The 25,090-nt window shown below is 43.1% G+C and overlaps 1 protein-coding gene across 1 annotated transcript in view; it reads right to left on the bottom strand.

The window, feature by feature from the left end:
- Nucleotides 1-25,090, bottom strand: part of NEGR1 (neuronal growth regulator 1) — a 544,743-nt gene that overhangs the window by 112,559 nt on the left and 407,094 nt on the right. Inside the window, exons 5-6 of the mRNA XM_066623896.1 lie at nucleotides 12,197-12,317; nucleotides 673-824 (exon numbers count right to left, since the gene is read on the bottom strand). Of these exons, the coding sequence (XP_066479993.1) occupies nucleotides 673-824; nucleotides 12,197-12,317 (273 nt within the window). The remainder of the gene's footprint in view (nucleotides 1-672; nucleotides 825-12,196; nucleotides 12,318-25,090) is intronic.

The raw sequence follows: 25,090 nt of genomic DNA, 5'->3' as shown, positions 1-25,090 counted from the left end.
GATTACTTTCATTCCAGGTTGCAGTCAAATGAGTCATGCAGGTTAAGTCTTGGTATTTGCGAGCGTTCTGTTCCCAGAACTTAGGAGAATAGTAAAAATTGCACTAAAGCAAATCCATTTAAAAAACCATGTCCTTTTGCTCTGGGATTTAAAAACAGCCTTGCTGACCTTTAGTAATGCACACAGAGGCAATCAGTCTCTCTCCAGACGCTTGGAAAGACTTTACTCCGAGGCAGCGACCCCACCTTTCCCCAGGAGCCCAGTGCAGGGTAAGAATGGAGGAGGTGATAATGACTTGCATTCTTTCATGTGCTCAGGGAGAAGGGAGGGGTCGCTTGCCTGGGAGTGAAGCTGTTCTAAGTGCCTGGAGAAAGAATGATTGATGGATTGTCAGCCGGTTGCCATCTCTCATGCTAACAAGGTTATTGTTAAATGTCTTTTTTCCTTTGATTTAAAGGGACTTTCTCATCATGTTGAGATAAAATCACGGGTGAAAAATCCATGGACAATTAGGTTATAACTGTATATAAAAGTGTTCAGAAAAAGGAGCATGACAAGAACCATAGTTCTTTTAAAGATGTCCTAAATCAGGTAAAGTCTTACAATGTTCTGCTCTTCTATACACAGAAAAAAGCCAAATGTGATTATTCATTACCATTTCTCTTAACTTACGGTTAAGAAGCAGGCTGGCATTGGTTGTGCCTAGTCTGTTGGTAGCGACACATGTATAGTTGCCAAAATGCTCCTCTGTCACATTGTTGACATTTAAAAACGATCTTGAACTAAGGCTTTTAATAGTAATCCCTTGTTGTCCATTGATCACTCTAGAAGAAGGAAAAGAAAGGAAAATTTTCGATTAGGTGGCACAGGCAAATACGCTTGCATTTTTACCTTATAACCTTACAATATGTGGTATAGATGTGAACAATATTCAGCCTTTGTGAAAAATCAAGTTGATGAATCAGAAAGGTTCATGGAAATTATGCAAAAACTCACATTTATTTCAGGTTGAACAAATTGTATGCTTGTTTTCTGGCGGCTACCATTTCCCCCCCAGAATGCCTGAACAGTGTGCAGGCAAAAGTGGCAACCACTACAGAAGATGGCCACACATACCCAGCCACTGGCAGCCAGCACTCTGCAACACCTGTATCTTCACTACAACCAATTCTACTACCACAACACAATGCAGCAAAATATGAAATAAAAATAAATGAAATAAACAGAAGAAAGAAACGTATGAGTAACAAAAAGGTAACAAAAAAAAATGTGATTTTTCCAAATGAATAATAAAGCAAATAAGGCCTCAATCCTACTGCGGCTGTGTGCTGCCAGAACTAGCATTCTGGCAGTGCAACGTTCTTAATAGTGGTGCAAAAACTGGGATGCTGTCACATGGAGTTACTACTGCAAATGAGGTGTGGTGCACATGGTGACAGCTCCAGGAGACTCAGCAAACACTGTCAGGTTAGTGGTGAGGGAGAGTCACCCGTGGAAAGGGAAATAACAGGCATGCTGGGGGAGGAATCAGGGTGTGTCAGGGGATAGAGTGGGTGGATCTGGCAGCAGTGATGCAGGCCAGATCTTATCCCCCAAGTTTTCTGCCTGCCCCACCTCTGGCTCTCCTTGGATGTGCACCAGCTACACATATTTTTATTTACCTCCTACAGGCTGTCCAATTCCCCCCCCCCAACAGTATTCAGTGTAGCCTCCACTGGTGAGGCTGCATACTATAATGTGGTGTGGGAATGAATTGGGCAGGAAGTTTTTTTAATAATAAAAATGCATGGAATAACAAATCAGTTAAGTGTAATGGAAGATCAGAAGATCATCAGGTGGATGATGTGGTGTTGACAGCTATTCCATGTTTTGACAGCTGGCTGACAGCTCTGGGAAGGGAAGGGCTGGCTCTACAGCTGTAATCAGTCAAGGTCAATGGAGATCTGGAAGGACACCTGAGCTTCATTTGACCTTGATGGGACTTTGAATGAGCTAAGGACGTAGCTCACAGCTGAGCTGCATTTGGACTTAACAAGGAGCTGCAGGATAAAAGGCAGCTTCAGAAGGCACAAAGCTACCAGACCAAAGACTACCCTGACCCAGAGGGAGACGCTACCTGACCCAGAGGGAACCTGACCAAGAGGCTACCTGACCCCAGACCTACAGGACAGACACACAGGAGAAGGGGACTGCCAGGACTCTGCTGGAGGACACAGAAGAGAGGACTGTCAGGACCCTGCTGGAGGAGACACTTTGCTGGAGAGGACACAGAGGAGGGACTCTGCTGCAGAAGACTGAACTGGGAAGACTGGACTGTGCTTTGGAGACTGGATTGGATTTGGACTGGAGGCTTCAGACCTTTACCCACTGAGTTAAGTGGAGTTTTGGGGAGGGAAAGCCTCTGGACAACAGGACTTGCAGGGAGTGTATGTGTTTGTAGCAATAAATTCTTGTTAATTGCTCAACTGATAAGGAGTTATGTTCATTTCTTTGCACACCACAGCTGTTGTTCTTGGAAAAAAAAGAGGCTGTTAATTAGTCAAAAAGTAGGCATTAGAAGGGAGTTGGAATATTTGGACGGGACAGTAAGTATAACTGTCAGCTGGTGTGATTGACTGAAAATGGCTAGAGGAGAAACTGCCAGCAAATTCCTGATGCCTCTGGGGATGTGATGTATATGAATTGCTAGTCTGTGGCCAATTTGTTGGATGAAAATAGAGGCAAAAGAAGATGAAATGCTCCCTGTCCTCTGACTACCAATGATCAGGGAGCAAGCCAGGACATGAGTGACCTAACTGGACTTGGGAGAAAGCCAAGGACAAACAGGCAGGGGACAAGCACACAGATTTGGAAAGATTCACGGAAAGGCAGAACTGCAGCCAAGGAGCTGTTGACCAGCCTGCCAGCAACCACTTCCTGAGTTTCTCCTTTGTGAAAAGGGTTAGTGACCTCCCAAGAACATCTTGGCAGAGATGGGTCCTGAACCCAAGTTTCAATCCACACTGTAAACTTGCTCACTGGATCATGCTGAACTAGCATCCCATCTTCCTGCCAGAAAACCTTTCTGCTAATTGCTTAGCTCCATTAAAATACATTTTCACAAGCATTAGCAAAACTAGCACAAGCCCAAATTCCACTTTTACAACCTCTCAAAGATCTACATGGGTTTCAGCACAACCTTATACTGCAAAATTTGTATTCTATCTATTTATCAAGTATTATAAACCATCCTGAGCTTTTGGAAAGGTAAGGTAAAAATGTTTTTAATTAATTAAATAAATAATCTTTGACGTCTGGTTCCCTACACCAGACCTGTGCGAATATCACAACCCAAACTTTTCAGCGCCGCCCGATGGTGGCAAGGTTCCTACAACTGTGCTGATAGCGAAAAAGCAGTCAGTGCTTGTTGCAAAAGGCACTCCAGCAGCATGCATGTTAATATACTGCTGGAAGCACTAGCAGGAAGGCTTGTGCCTTCCTGCCCACACCTTTGCCAAGTCCCAACTTGCCAGAGCAGGTAAGATATAGGAAGAGGCGGGAGGGACTGGCATAGGGCGAAACCAGGTGGGGAGGGGATGTAACAGGAGTGGGGAGGCAACGGGGGGGGGGAGGATCTGTCATGGATGGTCCGCGCTGAATTTTATCCCCTCTGGCAGAGGCCTATCTGACCCTTTCTCTCCTCAAACTTGCGCTGGCAAACTTGCTGGGGCAGGTCCGAGGAGACCCACTGTGGGTCAGGGGCTTACAAGGGGTTAAAGGAATTTAAATCCCCCTTTTCCCACTGAAGCCTCCTCCCCCCCCCCCAAATGCTGCATTTGCTAGTTTGGCATGGACAGGCAGGTTCCCGATAAGTTCAACATATCACAGGCAGGACCATGATAAGTTACAAAGCCGTAATAAATAAAGTTGTGCTCTATTTAGTCCAGTCATTTATAGATTGTCCTCTCCCTGCCAGGGCTAAGGAAGGAGGGCAGGGGTCAAAATCCCTGGGGCCTAGGTTTCCTGTTGGTCAGGGTCATGACAAAATTATCCCATACAGAAAAAATGTTTTCATTTTGTTTAAAACTTGCTCATTTTAAGTTAAAACTGTCAACTCAAAACTTGTTTATAAAAGTAGTAACATCTGGTTTGTAGGAAAATTTAGGAAGAGGAGCAATCAGCCATTTTGCCTGAAGCCCAATATCAGCTCTCAGTGGCCCTGTTCCCTGCCCTGCTCCAGTCTTGCTACTGGCGCAAACACATACAATGTCTATATCTATGGCAAAAAAAAAGGCACTGTTGTTGTTTACACCATGCACCAGAGATGTGACCAAGTCACTAAGCTCCAGTTGCGAGTTGAGTCATGAGTCACCAACCCCGCAAATCAACTCATGAGTTATAGTATGCGCTACTGCAATTTGACTTGAAAAAATTCCGAGTCAAATGAGTCACAAGAAAAAATGAGTCATGAATCTGAGTTACTTCATGTCACAAGTCCTTGAGGAAAAATGCAAAGAAAAAAAGAAGGTGGTGGTGGTGGTGGTGGTGTGTATAACTAAGCAAGAACACAAACACCCACTAAGTCATTTTTGAGTCCAGACTCTTTTTTTGAGTCACTGGGCCCAAGTCACGAGTCAAGTCAGGGTCAGTGATGTCCAAGACTCAAGTCCACTTGAATTGTCAACCCGAGTCTATTTTAAAACAAAACAGCAACAATTCCAAATGGTGCAAATTTTCCATCACATAGACAGATCTCTTGTTCCCTACATGTTATATTGATAACACATTTCCTCTTTTTTGTCTCATTGTTACTTCTTCCTTTGCAGGCATTTTTAAAAAATCAAACCTTTTGAACTCTTCTAGTTGGATTGCATTTGAACTCATATCTGGAAGAAGACTGACTTTAGTCATCTTAAATTTAGGGAGACACTCCAGAGTTCCATTAATTTACTGGTACACATAGGGCACAATCCTAACCAGGGCTACTCAGAAGTAAGTCCTATTTTGTTCAATAGAGCTTACTCTCAGGAAAGTGCGGTTAGGATTGCAGCCATAAAAAGCTGCATTATACTGAGTGAGACACTACTGGGTCCATAGTGCAACATGGTATACGTTGGCTGGCAGTGGCTCTCTAGCAAGTTCAGATGGGACCCTTCCCCGTCCTACCTAGGGATGCCAGGGATTGAACCAGCAATTGCTAATCTCTTGACTAAAATATGCAGATTGTCCCTAAAATGGCCATGATACCAGACAATTGGAGGATAGCAAATGCCCAGATTTTTAAAAAGGGAAGGAAAGGGGGCCCCAGAAACTACAGGCTGCTCAGCCTAATGTCTGTTCCAGGTAAGATGATCAAATGCCTCATCAAAGATAAAATCTTAAAACACATAGGGCGCAATCCTAACTGGCAGTTATGCTGGCATAGCTGGCCTTGGAGGGTTGCAAACGTGCTATAAAGCACGTTTGCGCCTCTGTGAGCAGGAGCCGCGTTGGTGCATTCAGATGCGCCGATGCGCAGATGGAGGCAGAAGCCTCCGCCGCGGCTCCCGCGCCGACACAAGCAGCAAAGGTAGGTGTGGGGGTCGTGGGGAGGGTGCGAGAGGGGGCGTTAATGGGCGGGGGGAGGGCGGCCCAGGGACGGGTGTGTGGGGAGCAGGGGGTGGGGCTGGGACCTGGTGGTTATGCCAGATCCCAACCCCTGTTCCCAGGGCGAGCGGAGCAGCTTCAAGCCACTCTGCTCTCCTCTGACTTGCACCACCTCCGGAGGTGGCGCAGGTCCAAGGAGACCCATAGGGGCGCGCAGCCCTTACCCATGGGTAAGGTGAAGAGCTTCCCCTTGCCCATGGCTGAGCCGCCGCTCGCTGCAACCCCACACTGGATGCAGCGCAAGCCTCCAGGCTTGCCTGTTCCAGCGTGGGTTTGGATTGCGCCCATAGATGAACAAGGCTTGCTGAAGGAGAACCAGCATGGTTTCTGTAAGGGCAAGTCATACCTCACAAACCCTTTAGATTTCTTTGAAAAGGTCAATAAACATGTGGATGTGGATGTGGGAAGAACCTGTGGAAAATTAAATACCTGGATTTTCAGAAGGTATTTGACAAAGTCCCTCACCAAAGACTGCTGAGAAAACTCCACAGTCAGGAAATAAGAGGGCAGGTCTTCCCATGGATTAGGAACTTGTTGAGGACCAGAACTGGTTGAGGACCAGGGAATAAGAGGGCAGGTCTTCCCATGGATTAGGAACTGGTTGAGGACCAGAACAGAGAGTGGGTGTCAGTGGGCAATTTTTACAGTGGAGAAAGGTGAAAAGCGGCATGCCTCAAGGATCTGTCCTGCGACTAGTGCTTTTCAACCCATTCATAAATGACCTGGAGACAGGGTTGAGCAGTGAGGTGGCCAAGTTTGTGGATGACACTAAACTTTTCAGAGTGGTAAATACCAGAAGGGATTGTGAAGAGGTCCTGAAGGATCTCTTCAAACTGGGAGAACGGGCAACAAAATGGCAGATGCATTTCAATGGAAAGTAATGCACATTGGGACAAAAAACCAAAATTTCACATATAGGCTAATGGGTTCTGAGTTGAATGTGACGAATCAGGAGAGAAATTTTGGGGTGCTGATCGATACCTCGATGAAAATGTTGACCCAATGTGCGGCGGTGGTAAAGAAGGCTAATTTCATGCTTGGGGTCATTAGAAAATGTCTTAAGAATAAAACGGCTAATATTCTCATGCCATTGTACAAATTGATGGTATTGCATCCAGTTCTGGTTGCCACATCTCAAAAAAGATATACAGGTTGCCTCATTATTCGCGTGGGTTCCATTTCAAGCACTCACGTGGATGGCAAAAAATGCAGTGCAGCAAATCAATTTAAAAAACAAAGTTTCTTTGCTCCGGTGATTTAAAAACAGCCTTTCTGACCTTTGTGATATAAGATAAGAGTCATTAAGAAGACAATCCATCAATTAGTCGTCCCCCAACAGCTTACAAAGGTGCTTCACTCAGCCCCTCTCTTCACCAATGCAAAGTGATCACCTTTCTTTCATGTGGTGAGGGGGAAGGGAGGGGAGAGAGAAGGATTGAAGGATTGTCAGCCAGCTTCCCTCTCTCTCTCTCTCTCATTAAGGAGGCTATTGTTAAAGGACTGTTCAGTTTTTTTAACTGATTTTAAAGGGATGCATTTTTCCCCTTCTCCAGGGATCAGCACATTCCTTCTCATTTGCAGGGGCCATTGGTGTTGAGTTAAATCTGTGTATAAAAAATCCATGTATAAATAGGCTGGACCTGTAGTGGAAATGGAAAATGTGCAGAACAGAGTGATCAAAATTATTACAGGGCTGGGGCACCTCCCTTATGAGGAAAGGCTACAGCATTTGGGGCTCTTCGGACTAGTAAAAAGGTGCCTGAGGGGGGACATGATTGAGACATACAAAATTATGAAGGAGGGTGGATAAAGTGGATAGGGGGATGTTCTTTTCCCATCCACACAACACCAGAACCAGGGGACAACCACTAAAACTGAGTGTTGGGAGAAAAAGGACAGACAAAAGAAAATATTTCTTTACTCAGCATTTAATTAGTCTGTAGATCTCCTTGCCACAGGATGTGATGATGGCACCTGGCCGGGATGCTTTTAAAAGGGAATTGGACAAATTTCTGGAGGAAAAGTCCATCACAAGTTACAAGCCATGATGGGTATGTGCAACCTCCTGATTTTAGAAGTAGGTTACCTCAGAATGCCAGATGCGAGGGAGGACACCAGGATGAGGTCTCTTGTTCTCGTGTGCTCCCTAAGGCATCAAGTGGGCCACTGTCAGAAACAGAAGGCTGAACTACATGGGCTTTTGGCCTGATCCAGCTGAGCTTTTCTTATGTTTAAAGCACGTGCATTTAAGCTACAGCACCACAGGGTTGATATGATAAAGATTGAGACTTCCTAGCATACAGAATTCCAGAAAGAGGTGAAAGAGCAACAACTGCCCATCTTTGACAATCTTCACATGTCCCTTGTGGAACCATTTATTACCTGGACACATATATCCACACTCAAATGTTGGAGAAGCACAGATACATGTAAAAATACTTAGCTATGCTTGACAACTCAGAGGATTGCTTATATTTCATTCTGAAAGCAAAACTCTTGCTTATACAAACAAGTCACCATTTAATTTTGATAGATGGAAGTAGTACTTCATAAATCTATGTGAGACGTGTATTCTTTTTTTTGTAAGCACTGAGCCTCACAATATATATCTATCATTATTAATGGTATGGCTGCATCCTGATGATTTAATATTTTACATTATATTAATGCTCCTTTTTTGTTGTTGCTTAATCATGACATGGCTCTGCATATAAATGGGACTTTCCTATAACCAATGTTTCCAAAGCAGTATGTACACATTTGATGGAAACATACAGTCTTTTTTTTTTAAATCCTGAAGCAAATGAGTTATTGTTGTAGTTAACAATGATGAAAATTTGCACTTTTAAGAATTTTAGGTTTGACTAATTCTTTCCAGCAACTTCAACCTCATTTAATCTGTTTTTTCCTGTGTGATCTGCTTTGACAATTTCAGCTTCACTTGCATCATTTTCATGAGTTAGATGTCATTTAATTCATATAGACAAGGAATTGAAACTCCCACTTTGTTTTCACCACTGTGCACACCAGCCAACCAAGAAAAAGAAATATACAGACAAGTTACAGAACTCTAATTCAATTAATATCAAAATGATAAATTCACAAACACTGAAGTATAAACTGTGAGTTCAGGAGTACTCCGTTGCAAGCCATGAGTTTCTGAATAATGATGAAGAGACAAACATAGTTGTGAATGCTGATGTTGTTTGATTCAGATCTGTTATATAGTATTTCTCACACTCACTGGGAAATACCATTTGGAAAACCAGCTTCCCAGAGCAAATTAATGTGATCAAAAACATCCAAAAGTATTGAATCAGAATTCAGTAATCTATATTCAATCATCATTTATCAATATAATCAATATTCCATATTCATTAACAAGCATCAGGGAAGATCTGTGTTCCTAAGTGGTAGAACACAGGTATACACTGCCAAAGGTCCCAGGTTCAATCTCTAGCATCTAAGTAGGGCTGGGGAAGAACCCTGTCTGAAATCCTGGATAGTCACTGTCAGTATAGAAATGCTGAACGAGATAGATGGTTTGATTTTAGTATAAGGCAGCTTTCTATGAAACCACTATCAGAAATCCCACAGTGATTCTACCAGTATCTTTCAGTTGATCTACACTCTATTCAAAATGAGGTAGTAGAGGGGGCCATGTTAACCCTTCTCTCCTGAAGTGCTAGTTGTCTACATTCAGTGAGTGTGAGTTTTTTTTTCTTTTTTAAAGTATACAGGGAGAATTTAAATATGTAATTCCCTATGAGCAGTTTGAAATGGCACTATCCAGAATTTAACCAAGTCAGTCTTTGTAACAGTCAACAGATGCCTGCAGATGCCTGATCTTGTCTGATCTTGGAAGCTAATCAGGGTCAGGCCTGGTTAGTACTTGGATGGGAGACCGCCTGCTATAGGCTTCTACCATAGTCTTTCAAGACTGAAGGTTGCCAACCAGGATGCCGTAGTCTTTGTAATGGACACAATAGGGGGCATCCTGACCCTTTTTATTACCTTACTTCATTACTCCAAACTCCTGTTGTGTTATTTCTGTGAACAAAAGGAGGGTTTGCTTGTGAAAGGGTTCCTTGTCTTGAGTGCAACTCTCCTTCTGTTTACGAAAGGAGTGTTCAAAGTGTTCCACAGCAAAACAGGATAGGTCACAACCCAAGGATCCTTAGATCATCCCCAAGTCACTACCTATTCTGCACCTTGTAAAATAAAGCTATATTCACACAACCACTAATGTAAAGATACAATTCTTAAAAGTCTCAACTCTCTAATTCTACATGCTTTTAGCATTTAATCTGCATTTAATTAGCATTTAATACGTGTTTCTTCTCCAGAATATTTGAGCAATTACCAATAGTGTCATAGTTGCATAAGAAAACATGGTGCATAAATGAACAACCCCCTTGTTTCTAAATGAAAGTTCTTTCTTCTCTTATTTTGAAAATTTCAGATTATATTTTTTTCCATTTCAATTTCGAGGAGATACTGATGTTTCAGGAAAAAAAATGCAGCTCTTGTGCCTTTTTTTTTTTTTTAAGTCTCCATTGTTACTGAGGTATTACAGTAGCAGAGGATTTGATTCTCATTCAAGAGATAATGGCTAAGACCAGTCTGGAGAGCATCACTGCATCAGCTTCAGCCCCAAGGAATATCTATCTTTAGGCTCATATTTGAATACATTAATATTATAATATATGAGACCATTGTAATGATTTTAGACTTTATTAGGCTACTTGATATGCACATCTTGTTTATTCTATATCTTTTAATGGAAATATTATTTTAAAGTTGAGGCTCTGGGGGCTCCTTACCCATGATGCCCAATTTGAAAGCTAATGTAACCATGCTTCGCTCCGGGCTGTGCACACGATAAACATACGGCCTACTCCTATCCCCCACCATTGTCAACAATGCAGTTGCACTGATGGAATGCATGCTGCATCCAATGGTGGGGGGGGGGGCAACCAGAATGCCAACCAGAGGTAAGTAAAAAAAAAACTCTAGGTAGGCCTCATGGCTCTCTATGGGCCTCCTTGAACCCAAGCCAGCTACGTACATCTGAGGAGAGAAAGGTTGCAGGGTAGACTGAAAAATGGGGCACAGGATCTGGGATGAGAACCTGCCACTGAAATCCCCCCTTCCAGCCCAGTCCTCGCCCTTGTCCTCCCCCCTCCACCCCACAGTTCCCATGAACCACCTGCTTCCTGCCTTGTCAACCAACTTACCAGCGGGGCCACCCACAGCAACAGCATCTTGGCCATTGCCAAAGGGTTTGCATTGCCAGATTGTGAGTTCCAGAAGCACAAGGCCTAGATAGGACTAGGACAATATTTTATGTACAGTTTTTCCATAGAGGATACTCATAATCCTTATGGCCTTGCTATCAGTGGAACACGCATCCCTCTGGCATTTTGCCAGAGCAAAATGGCTGAATAGCATGCTGCCAGAGTGCTGTCAGGAGGGCTGGAGCCTTTCCACATGGTCAGTTGGCTCCCTGGCCAACTGCTGATAAGTTTGTGGGCAGGTAGAATGGGGTAGGGAGGCTGCATGAAGTGGTGGATCTGGCGGTGATCCTATCTCCCTTTTCTGCAGCCTTCCTGTCTCCTTTCTTCTTCTTGGACTTGCGCTAGCTAAATCGCTAGCACAGATCCAAGGGGATCCATTGCAGAGTGGGATGCTTATGAAGGTATAAGGGAATTTAAATCCCTTTTCACCTCTGAAACCTCCCACTCTGCCCCTGTTTTGGATACAGTGTGCCTCTTTTTGGTGTGGCTGCACGAGTAGGGAGAGGAAGGATAGGATTGTGCTACAATTCTTCACCAAACCACTACACATAATTGGTTCCAGATTGTGGAGGCCAAATTGCTCCTATATAAATTGCTCCCCCAAATTGTTCCTATATATAAAGTCCCAAATTGCTCCTATATAAATTGCTCCCCCACTTCCCAATGACTGAGTAGTGAAAGTTTGAGGCATCTCACAGTGACTATGGGCTGGTGACCACCATTAAAAAACATGTAGTTCACCCACTCAATCGTTATGTCACAGTCAAGCATTGACAAGATGAGGGCATTACATTGTTATTTAAAAATAATACAGAGGAATCCAGGGTCTTAGCAGTGTGACTGCACCTCAAATGGCTACCACTGCCCAGATTCTCAACAACAAGGAACTGGGCAGGCATGTCAGGATAAGCCATGGGCCTTCTGATGGTCCTGGGTCCATAATAACTTTCTGACTTGGCTGACCACAGATCTCACCCGTGCCCGTTTAAGTTTCTATACTAGACACCTGTATTATAGCAGATAATTCCTGTAGTCAGCATCCCACTTATTACCATGGCAGATATATTTATGATGGTATAACTAGATAACAATAGGAAAGCAGATGTGCTTACTGTGATGACAAAATAACACACAAGCCAAATTCTGATTTGACATTCTGATAACAAATTCTGATTAAACATTTTAAAAATAATTGATTATCCATCTAGTATGCATACTCTAGAAAAAAATAATCCATATGTAAGAATGAAAGCAGGTTTGATCATCATACTTACTTCTTTTCTCCTTTGTACCAATCGAAGGTTGGAGAAGGTACTCCTGCACTTTCGCATCTAATGAATCCTGACCCTCCAAGCATCACTCCAGTAGACTTTATTTCTTGAATTGTTGGGGCAACTATAAAGAAACATAAATAATTGTTACTGAAACCAACTCATTACAAATCCATGTCAAACATGTTCCGTATTCTGTTTCTTTCCTTGTTGTTCAAGTGAACAGTATTATCCTAAAATAGTTTCAATAAAAATGCTACTTTTATTATCATGTATACAGCACTTCTCAATGTTCAAAGCACTTCACATACAGTGTAATGTTTACAAATCACCCTGGTCAGCTTCCCATAAGTGAGAACTGCTCAGGGATACAGTCAAACTGGAACATGAGCCTTGAAGTGCTGTTCAGGCATTTTGTGCGGGCGTGCATGAAATCCCTCCCTCCAAGATACTTAGTATAAACTGTTAGGGACCTGAGAAGCCCCATGCATTCTTTTTCCTTGCCTACCTTCCATTTTCTTTCACCCCACAAGTGACCTTCAAAATTGTGTCTCAACTGTTCTCAACCATTAATTAAACTGTTCTCAAGAATTAATGGAAAAAGTAATACAGCCTGTGCAACTTTTGGTTATTTTAGGATCCCAGGGTCAAACTAATAGCTGCCCATAGAAACAATGGAGAAACACAGGAGTTTAGCAAGGAAATCACTGGGCATCAGTAGTCTATCCCCCCTCCCAATTCCATCATAAGTTACCAGAAGCAAAGAGAGCAGTTTCCCCACTTCAGAAAATGATTTTGGAGTGTTCTGTGTTCTCAGCATTCCGCAAGGCCTTGAAAATTCACAGGGTCATTTTTGGGTTCTTTAAAATTTTTCTTTTAATTTACAGACTTGTATACTTTGGGGTACTTAGGAAGTCCTCTAAGAATGTGCAAAACATTAGTTTATTTTTCAGTGGTTCTGTTTCACTTCTAAATTGAGCCACCTGTGAGCCCAATCCTGAGGTCGGTGCTCTGGCTTACTGCCGGGCTATCGCCCATGCTAGTCCAGCGCTCAGCAGTGCTGAACTAGCGCCGGGTGTGTGCCTGGCCTCTACTGCTCTGTGGTCTCACGGACTGCCGAGCCACGGAGCAGAAAGCATGGGTGGGGGGAGGCAAGGAGGAGGCGTTCCAGGGAAGGGGAGGCGGGCGGAGAGAGGGCGGGGAGGAGGCATGATGGGTGGGCGGGAGGCATGCTGGGGGGAGGGAGCGGGAAGGCAGAGAGGTGCTCCACTGGATCCTGTCCATTTGTGTAGGGCTTGGTGCTCTACACGAATACCTTTACCTAGCCCATTGAAGTAGCCCATTGTGGGGCTACTTCCCTTACCCAGGACAAGGGGACGAAAGTCCCCTTCTTCTGAGGTGCTGCCCACGGCACGGCAGCCCGAGACACCACCTGCAGCAGCCTGAGGTGTGCAGGATGCGGCGGCAGCCGTTTTCGGTGCCGCCGAAGCTGTGCGCCCTGGGCAGCTCAGGATTGGGCTGCCCATTCACTATTAATATATAATAGGGTCTTCAACTTGTTGAAAGCTGGAACCCAGCTCTAGCCTACAACATGGAATCCATCTTTAAGAGTTCAGTGGGTGAGAGGAATATATTTCTTCTTCTTTTCCTGGCCAGTGAAAAGAATATCAGCATGTGCTGCTACAGTATTGTGATCCACACCTTTTCTTCCCTTCCAGGCCAACTGAAAGGGGAGGAGGGGAACGGAGCAACATGGAAACATTATGCACTCAAGTTTGAAAAGTAGAAGGAGAGAAAGAGGAAGCAAGGAAAGGCAAGGAAGACAGAAAGGGAGTAGTACAACACAGAATGCAGAACACAGGAAGGCTAAGGGGATTCACTAAAGACAGGGAGGGGGTTTAGTCAAAGTACCCCCTCCAAAGTCAAAGTTATTAGAAGAATTTACCTCTCCAGGACCTCAAGCCCTGTTTATTGTATCACATTGCACAGGCCTGAGCCTCAAAATAAAATGGCAGAAACACCTGAGGTCACTGTGAGCCACATGTTGAAGACCTCTGCTATATATTGCAGGTTGAGCATCTGATAATTCGAAATGCTCCAAAATCCAAAACTTTTTGAGTGCTGACATGATGCCACTAGTGGACAATTCCACACCTGACCTCATGTGACAGGTCACAGTAAAAACACAGGCACACAACAGACAGTACCCAAGGGAATAAAAGACCCTCCTAGTCTCCTTTAGCTGTGATATATGTTTTCCACGCAAGGCCAGGTTCCCCCACGCAAGCACTCCCACAAAGGGTAATAAAATGGCAAGTGTTCAGGCTGGTGTATAATACAATATTACCCAAAAGGGTGTATAAAATATAAATGAATATCATGTGTAGACTTGGGTCCTGTCCCTAAGATATCTCACCATCTATATGCAAATAATCCAAAATCCAAAATGTGAAACATTTCTGGTTCCAAGCATTTCAAATAAAGGATACTCAATCTGTATACATAATGATATTATAGATGGGCAAGAGGTGGCAATGAAGCGAAGAGAAAATTGCTTAGCTTGAGGCTACAAAGTGAGTTCAAACCAATAACTTCCAAATTTGTAGCTGAGAACGCAATCCTATTCGGCAGTAGCGCTGGCGCAGGGGCCACTTGACCAGCACAAGCCACTGTAAAAGCACAATAAAGCATATCACGCTGAGTCATGAGCAAACAGTGCTGGTGGGACAGCCTGCTGCAACCAGGCCTTCAGGACATTAGAGGAGGTGAGCTTCATGTAAACCAGTGCAGGGGCAGGAGAGGGTACCGGGAAGGGTGGGGAGGGTGAAATGGGGCAGGATCTGCAGAGGCCTGCTCCATTGTATCCTAATCCCTCTTCGGAGCCTTGCAGCTTTATACCAGGCTGCCCAGATTTGCGTCGACTACACTGCTAATGCAGAAGCCCCATAGGGCAGGCTGGGGACTTCACTCAATGTAAGAGGAAAAATATCCACTTACACCATGCAGACCTCCAGCCTCTGCCTAACCTGCAGCCTGGCTGCACCAGCACAGGTTAGGCTAGGACTGCCCGTCTCTTAGCCACTATGTCTCAACATAATGTGTTAACTGAAATTCAAGATTACAGGGCAACTAGTTTTGCATAGCATGAACAGTTACCTACTGATCACTGAAGATTTATGAGCCTAACTGCCAAGGAGTATAGTTTTTTGTTGAATTTTCCTATCACATGACCAGTGTCAATCACGTGATAGGAATACATTTTTCATATGGAAGCTCTTCATGGATGAACTATTTATCTTTATAGTACAATTATCCAACCGTTGGGGTAGGTCTTATATACATAGCAGGACTTACCATGTGGAAGACAAAATGCCCTAGAAATGAACTAATGGCTCTGATGTTATTGCACATTCAAAGAACTGGCCTGAAGAGATTCAGCACTGGCATGAAGGCCTAACAGTCCAATCCTATCCACACTTTCCTGGGAGAAAGCCCCATTGACTCTAATGGGACTTACTTCTGGGTAGACACGCATAGGATTGGGCTGTAAAATAGTTCTCTGTATCAAACAGCCCCACTCGTGGCTTGTAGCAGTCATCAGAAAGGGTGCTAATATTTGCCTCGCCTCTAGGCAAAAGCCACATACAATAGCAGGACAAGGCCAACGTAACTAGACCAGAAGCTAAAGAAAGCCTGCACACCCCAGGCTACCAGGTTGTGCTGCTCTATTTCCCAAAGGTCAGATGCTGCTTTACACACTGCTTGTGCCACTACTGCTAAAGTGGACTCATAGGATTGAGCAAGCCATTATATATATATAGTGAGTTGTTGCTTTATTAGTTGCTGAGAAAGGGAGATACCAAAATGGCTGATCCTGTTTTTTATCAAGAAATAATAATCCACTTACTGAAGAGTTTACTGAACACAAAGCAATTGTTTCCCACACTGCAGTAGCTATAAAATGACTTGCACGAGATAACCACCACAAAATTACTACATTCATTTACTGCAACAGTTAGAAGAAAAACTGTTGTAAGTGTGTGCATGTGTATTTTTTTTAATTTCACATTTAGGAAAATACTTTTTCCTTAACAGTATCAAGAAGCTCCAAGCAATGCAGAAAACTGGCCAATGGAAGGAGTGCAATTCTCCTTTCTATGATTTATTTTGTAAGTACAACTGTAAGTCTCAAATACAATTTATGTGTGCTGCAAAATATTTTATGAGCATGATTTGACTAATAAATACAAATTCATTTTCCCCCCAAGCTATTTTCCAGCTGATCTAAAGTTGTTATAGATGTGTGAACTTCTGACTCGTCATCACACTCATTCTTTCATAATCGCACTCATCCTTCTGCTTGTCATGTAAAGAGGCTATAATCTTTTATGATACCAACAATTCCTGAAAAACGAAGTGATATATTAAGACGAACATTCATAAAGACTGGCCAGCACCGTATTTTTATATGCCTACTGGAACAAAAGTGTTTAAAACATTTCCAAACTCTGTAGAAGTGTACAAGCTGGACAGTGATACACCCAAACAATCCTTTTTAAAAATTATATGCTGGCTTTAAATGCTTTCTGCAATAGCCCAACACGGCACCTGATTACCTAGGGATGGAGATGGATGGCTGTTGATCAAGTAAAATCAGAAAGTTATCAGAATAGTAAATACTTATTTATATATAATGTATCTGGATGCCTTTTATATAGATAATAAAGAAAAGCAGGATGTGAAAAAGCTAATTTCTTCAAATTACCTTGGTGGGGGGGGGGAGAACAGCGATGCAAATTACTTGTTGGGAGGCCACTTGGCCCTTTACCCTCTCCTAGCACCAAATATGATCCCCATCCACACACTATATTGGGTGTGTGAAGGAACGTGCAATGCTGTTTATGGAAAACCAAAGGAATGCAGGAAATGCCTTCACTTCATTCTCATTCTCTGTTTTGCTTGTGAAGAATTTTAGTGCTGCAATAGATCTTCTCTGAAAGGGAATGATTTGTGACATATTTTTGTCCTGATGTCACACCAGAATGAGAACGTTGCCACAGATGACTCAAACCCTATTTGCTTCCGTTATCTCTAACTGCATATGTCTGAGCTTCCCTGAAATTTTTAATAAAGAAAACATGATTGATTAGTTCCTTAGCCCACAGAATAGGAATGTGGATGATCAATGCATTCATTTCATATATATGCAACAATGCATAGCTTGGTCATTCCTTTCATTTGAATAAATGCACTCAATTTATGGCATACCGACTCGACAGCCCTTTACATCTCAGGAACTCTGTTCAATATCCCTATAGCGGTAAGCAATACTTCCAGGCTCCAGTGGCCAGATGCAGAAGAGCACAAAACATACCTACATCTCTAATGGCTGTGTCGAGGAGGGATTTGGGGCAGATGTCGCTTGATGTGTAGAGTGAGAAAAGCTTTATAACACAGCATTCCCTCTTCAAGACAGCTATTGAAGATATCTGTGCACTGTTGTTTTCATCAAGACACTTTCTATTGCAGTGATTTCAGCCTTTTTCATCTCAAGGCATGCTGACAAGGCATTAAAATTGTCAAGGCACATCATCAGGTTTTTGACAATTGACAAGGCATACCACGGTGCCAGTGGGGGCTCACATCCCCCATTGGCCCTACTAATTAATGACCTTCTCAAATTCCTGTGGCACACCTGTGGACCACTCGCGGCACACTAATGTGCCACAACACAGTGGTTGCAAATGGCTGGTCTATCTCATAGACAGGAAATGTAAACTCTCCAAAACTGTCTTGGAATAGGAAGCAATTCACTTCCGTGGCGTCAGAACATACAATAAAGCAGACAGGCTGAAGCATACGTGGATCTTTCTCTGGTCAGTGTCTGAATGGGAGACTGCAAGGGAATTCTATGTTACATTGCTTTGAGTTCCATAGTGGAAGAAGGGAGGGGGGAAATAGAACTGTAAGAAATAAATGCAGGTTCTCAAAGCTTATCCAAAAGTGCAAATGCTTTTACCATAATCAGATGAAGCTTTGCAACTGTGACAAAACAAACACTGGGAGAATACAAAGCTCCTAGAGGATGTACAGAGACTACTCTGCTGTTCAGAAGTTGGTGGATTTTTACTATATTAATCTCAGACAAGATAAGCACCTAAACCAGGGATCGGCAAACATTTTGGCAGGAGGGCCACAACATCTCTCTGGCACTATGTTGGGGGCTGGGGAAAAAAGGATTAATTTGCATTTCAAATTTGAATAAATTTACATAAATTTACATAAACGAATACGTTAGAGATGGAGCTTATACGAGTGAATGAATTTTGCTGGGCTTATTAATAATAAGCATGATAACTATAATAGAGGCATGCAAAGAAAACATGTGAGAACTATGAACTATTAATGTGAGTGGTAGAGCTGTTGTCTTGAGCTACCAACACATTAATAAAGACCAGAAAAGGGAGGGGAAAAATTCTTAGAGCCATTTCTCTGTCTCTCAGCACCCCCAAACACCCCCATGCTAGTAAACTCAAGCAGCACATGGAAACAACACTATTTCTCCATCTCTCAGCACTCTCCCACCACCCCCACGACTCTTTTAAGTCGGCACACGTTCCTTCCCATTCAAAAGTCCCCCAGTCTTCTCCCCTCTCTCTCCAACATCCTCGCAGCTCTGCAGTTCCTTCCCATTCAAAAGTACCGCATCTTCTCCCCCTCAGTGCCCACCCACCCAAACACAAAGTACACTCCAGCAGCATTCACCAGTCCTGCAACTTCTCACCCCCATCCAACACCTGGCCTCAGCAGTGGCCTCCCTGAACTCTATTTGGAGAGGTGGAGCTCCTGCAAAACTCTAGCAAGAGTTGAAAAGCTCTGCAGGGCCAGACTTTTCCTTGCTGCTATTGCTGCAAAGAGCAGTCGCATCAGACCAGTGAGAGCTCTGGCAGGTCTCCAGCGGGCTGAGCGCCTGTTGGAAAAGGGGGGGGGCTCCCTGGGGCCAGACTGGGGGTCTCCAATGGCCGCAAATGGCCCATGGGCCAGGGTTTTCCCACCCCTGACCTAAACAAAGTAGTCTGATGGGGGGGGGCTTATTTCATTGATATTGTGGGCAGGGTATATGCAAAACAAAGCAAAACAATAAAGGGAGATAGGCAACGTTAGCACTCCCCCCCCACTGCAGTTTTAAACTCAGTTGTGCCACCTGGTGTTTAAAAAACACTTCTACTGGCTTTCAATTGAAGGTTTTTTAAAATGAAAAACAACTCACAAGGGGACAATGACACACGATCAAGATCAATACCATAGTGGGTGCAAAATATAAAAGCTTCCTGTCCCCTTGCATTATTGATAAAAAAAAACTTAGTCCCCCCAACATTCTCATAGTCCCCCCCTCACATTCTGCATTTAGGCACACACCTAATTGCCCCTTACTGACCAGCAGACTGTGTTTTAGTTTCTTCCAGATCTTTAAAGACCTGTGAAGTTTGGCTTGAAAAAAAGAAATGCTTTCAAGTTATATTTTTGGTTTTTCCTTGTATTTTGAAAAGTTCACATGGTTCATGAATAGCAGATCCATTTTGAAAATGTAATCAAAATTATCAGGATGATATATGATACAGAGCTGTTTGCAAGCTTGGAAGAGCTACTATTGACTGTTTAATGGTGAGTTATCAAAAACTCACACACCAGTGTATATCGGTCTTTAGGGCTGTTGCTAAATTTCTGACTAGATTATTGGTAGTGTACCAGGCTAGCATTCTGGAGATCCTACTGCTTCCATTTGCATGGAAGATTTCAAATAATTCTGGGCAAAAAAAGACCGGTGACTATCTGCTGCATTGCATTATGGTTATTTTTGCATTTCATTGGGAGATTGAAAAGAAAGCTACTGCCCAGTTCTACCCCTCACCATCCGCGCTGAATGAACATGTGGGGCATCCAGTGGTGATGTGGATGCATTCCCACATCGCGGCTGGGGAGATGGAGCTGAGGCTGAGAGAGGGAGTGGCTTGCTGAAGGCCACCTAGTGAGTTCATGGTAGAAGTGAGATACAAATCATCATGTATAATGACACAACAATAGAATAAGAGGATCAGAACACCGGCTCCACTTACAGCAGATAAATGGGAATATGAGAGAAGTCCCCTTCTCTTCCATCACTTCCACTTCTTCTGATTACAACGCTGGACATGGCTTTTACTCATCTAAATGGACCGCTGAGCAACCATTGCACTTACATGTATGTGACATATAGCTGCAGAGAGCATGCCTAGGAAATCTGCAAGAGGCTGTTTGAATCCATTCTTGGAGCAAAGCCATTATATAATGATTATTACGTATCTGCACTGGGCCAGGAGGAATCAGACTTTTAAATATGCAGGCAGAAAATGATTTAAATTCTACTAAATCCAAGTAGCAATTATAATCCTTCTAATGTTCTTGGCAAATTTCCTGTAAGGCCATTAGAAATGTCCTAATTGATATTAATATTCTCCTTTGGAAACAAATACAGTAAGTAATACTGCAGCAGTCCAAACAATTTTATACCAGCCAATCAGACTCCTTTCAAGCTGGCTTTTGTTGTTGTTGTTAATTATTGAAAACTGTAGCCACACTCAATAATATTTGATGTCAAATAAAACACATTTTTATTTGGGGATTATTACTTTAGCTTTGATGCTATCAGAAAGCCATATTGCACAAACCAATACTGTCTTTCCAATGATAAGCAAATCAAGATGTAATCAGGCCATTAATCAAATATGCACTGGAAAGGGAAAATTTTGACACTCTTGCAGAAAATAATGACTACAAAGAGATTTAAGAAAACCAAAATGATAGGTAGATGGTAAGGAAGCTCCATATACATACAAAATGTAAATTAATTCTGAAGAACAGACAGAGGAAGAATGTGCTGCGACAAAAAATACATAGAGTGTCTGAGATTTCTTTTTCAAGTCTACTACAAGCCCTATTGGCTTTCAAGCATATGCTATACATTTATTTATTTTTCACGTTTTCATACTGCCTCCTCTTTAGGGTGGTGTGCATGGTTCCCTCCTTCATTTTGTCCTCACAACAACCTACCTTGTGAGGTAGACTAGGCTGAGAGATAGTGAATGGCCCAAGTTCACCCAGGAAGCTTTATGGCAAAGTGGGGATTTGAACCTGGATCTCCCAGGTCTATATCCAACACAAGAACCACTACACCATCCTGGTTGTCAGTGGGACAAAGTGAATTGGATGTAGGATATCTGTGAAGTGGATCTCCTGAAGTTGTTTAAAGGTCAAATCATCCATAGGAGAGTCTAAGGCTGCAATCCTAACCACACTTTCCTGAGAGTAAACCCCATTGAACAAAATAGGACTTACTTCTGAGTAGACCTGGTTAGGATTGTGCCCTAACTGCCCAATTGTCTAACTTCTCAAACTAGTGTTCTGGCAGTGGAATATGCTTTACAGTGTCCCAAAGGAAGCTTGTTGCCAAGAGCTTCTGGGCCAGAGATGGTGAGTGGCACCCCATCCATGGCAGTAGCTGGAAGAGGCTCTGCCAGTCCTGGTGCTTTGGTGGGGATGTATTTTGTTTGTGGGGAAGGGCATGGAAGGGTGGGGGAAGGTGTTCCTGGGCAAACCATGCCCTTTGTCATCACTAGCATGGGCTGGCATGGCTGTCAGTTTGCTGCACCTCCTGTCCCCCTGCCACTGCCCACCATATGCCTTAGGAGCAGTGAACAAGCATCCGCTCATGATCACTGAGAACTGTCCTCTCCAGAGCCCAAGAAGTCACAGAGGGGGATTGCTACAGGAGCCTGCTTCCCCTATTGAGTCCCATCCGGAGGCCCCAAGGTAAGAAACAACTAAGGTGGGGATCCCTATCTGCTAACAAAGTAACAAGAAGTTTGATCCAGTCAAGGTTTTTTATTAAACAGTATCAGTAACAGAGAAGAATCTGAAAGAGAAACACACACATGTGTTTCCTCCCGGCAGGACCCTTGTGTCATTGCAAATGATTTTTAAATTTTATTTATTACAGTATTTATATGCCGCCTTTCTCACAGACACAAGATGCTTTATATAGGCAGGTTGAATTCAATTTTTTTTTCCAAAAAATTCTGTGAGAAAAACTTCATAGACTCCTTCATTTCTCAGATGTTTCCCTTCATGGTGCAATTGTTGTCCTGGTGGTTGTCCTGGAAGCTCTTGTGCTTTCCAAGCTTCCACAGGCAGCTGCAAAACATGCCTCAGGCTGGTTGTCAGGATGTCATCCATTTCTTGCCAGTTCACATTCCTTTGGCTTCCAGTCACCCATCTAAGCTGAGACCCGAACCAATTCTGATGAGCTTTTTCAGTGATCCAACAGTCAAGTAACAGGTGCATGTCTGGTTGCACCAGTTGGTTCACTCTCTGACAAACAGTTTGCAAAGGCACAAGGGCCTGACTGGAAGGAGTAGGTCAGCATCCTCACTGAGCAGCAGGTGGGCTCTTCACAGTGGTCACTTTAGGTTATCGATGTCCCTTGAAACTGCATGATGTCTTCACCTGTGGGGAGTAAGGAGAAGGCATAGACAACAGCATCAGCAATACCTATTCTCTGGCTTGAGATGCATACTCAGTGTTTGCGAGGGAGAATGGTGCCACCAGAGCATGTATGCAGTGGTGCCCTGTAGGGGCACTCTGCAGAGCACAAAAGCCCTGTGGCAGTCCTGAAAAACAAAAAAAGGGAGGGGATTCTTATGAGTGTTTAATCAGCAGTTGTAATGGTTGGAACCCCTTGAATTCCCAGGAAGGGATGAGGCACTCCCAACTCCTAGCTGTTGCAAAAGGAAGGGATGGTTAGGCAATAGAGTTGATAGCAGAGACAATTTGATAATCCTGAAGTGTCAGAATGGTGGGAAAGGGTGAAGACATTGGAGGAAGCGGCAGCATCTATACACTGCAGCATGGGATCCCTCCCTCCTCTTTGCTTACCTGTGTGAGGTACATTGTCCTTCCCTATTGGGGTTGTGAGGAGAGGTTCCAGTTGGAATAAGGAACTGGAATAAGGTTCCAGTTGGAATAAGTTGTGAGGAGAGGTTCCAGTTTACGGAGGTCTCTTTCGGTAAAATACCTGAAAGAAGAATCTGAGAAGACAAGAAATAACAAAATATCTTCCCATACACATTGTAGGGGAGAAGAGGTAGTTTGTGCACATTAATGCACCAAGTGCCCTTTCACCATGATTTCCATCAGGGCCAACTCATCCATGAGACCAACTTAAGTGATTGCCTCTGGCATATTGGTGGAGAATCCCCATCTTTGCCCACCAACTTTCCTCCACTGCTCTTCCTTCTCCTTCCACTCCCTGAATTAGAAAGAAGGGACAGAGAGAATGAGGAATGTGGAGGGGAGTGCTGAGCTAAACATTGGGGAGTTGAGAAACAGAGGCTGGTACATCATGAGGGAAGAGGGGCAGCATTTGGCATGCTACTGCAGGAAGTCTTGGGCCAGCCCTGGTTCCCAACACCAAAATTCCCTTTTGAGAGACCAGAGAGGTCCCACATGGTGCATTCTATTTTCTAAGCTATAGTCTCCCTGGCAGGGTCATTAGTAATGAAGTTGGTATACTATGATCGTTTTCTAGATGTGTTTTCTCTGGGTTGCTTTTTTTTTTTTTTTTACAGTACCTCATTGACAGATCTGTGAGGTAAATTAGTCTGAGAAGTGACTTGCCCAAGACAATGCAAGGAGTTCTACAGCTGAGTGGGAAGCTTGAACTCAAGTCTTGCAATTTCATTTTATGCCAGATTCTCAATTTTTAAGAGATGTGCTTAAATCTGGAACCACCTGTTATTTCACCAAAACAAGTCAGGGGGTCTGATTCGAGTTTGCACCACAACACTTGTCAGTTTAACTGTTTCTTCCTGCACTATTTCCCCTCCAAAAATGGTCCCTGACATCCACTCTGGGAGTAAATAGCACTTGTGTGGGGTGAAGGTACGGGTGGGAAGGACAATTTCCAATAGGAAACTGGCACTAGCAGAAAGAATTAATCTATCTCCACACAATGATTTCGATTAGGATCAATTGTCTCCCCTATAGCGATTTTGGAGGGAAACCGAGAGGCAGTTTGAGGTTGACGCACTCATCTTAAAAATGCATTCTCTTCTTTGATTCTAAGTACTCTTAGTACAAAAAGTTCAGTTTTCAAACAGATGTAACAACATGCAAAGAACTAGCCTATACAGGGTTTACTTTTTTTTACATTCAAGGCTTTAGAGGACTTACCTGGCTGCATATTCGCACAACAAATTTGTATACTTATTTCAGTAAATATGTATAATTTTCAGGAATCTTTGTCCAGAAATCTCTTTTTACATTACTTTGCATTGCCTTCTTGTCTTCCGTTCTATATAACCTGTCGACTAAAGAGCCACACTAGAATATTCTGTTTCCCCCCTTTTTTTTTTACTGGAAATGGAACAAAGTAGTGATAAATCTTGTTCACATCCCAAATGTTCTGATTTGTTTTTTAAATATGCAGTTAATGAAAGCACAGATAAAGCAGTGCAGGAGGTATATTGGCATTCAGATGGATGCAAAAAATATGCAAAAAGCCTTCTATCTACACCAGGTTTCATCTTTTAACATTTTAATGAGCTTTGGGACTTTTATGCATATTAGTTATGTTGCCCTAATTACTCATTATAATTCTAATGTGCATTTTTATATTTAATTACAATGCTTATAAAGATTTGATACGGACAGTAAATTATTATAACTAGCATGTGCATAATGATTATGAGCTGAATTTATTAACTTTTACGCTAGCATTCAACAGTGGTAACTTTCAATTTCACCTTTGTGATTAACCACATTGTCTGATCAAACAAACATTTTGTGGTATTAATTGTAAAT

Source organism: Tiliqua scincoides, chromosome 4, assembly GCF_035046505.1.
Source record: "Tiliqua scincoides isolate rTilSci1 chromosome 4, rTilSci1.hap2, whole genome shotgun sequence".
NCBI lineage: Eukaryota > Metazoa > Chordata > Lepidosauria > Squamata > Scincidae > Tiliqua > Tiliqua scincoides.
This window is presented reverse-complemented; position numbering and strand designations above follow the sequence as displayed.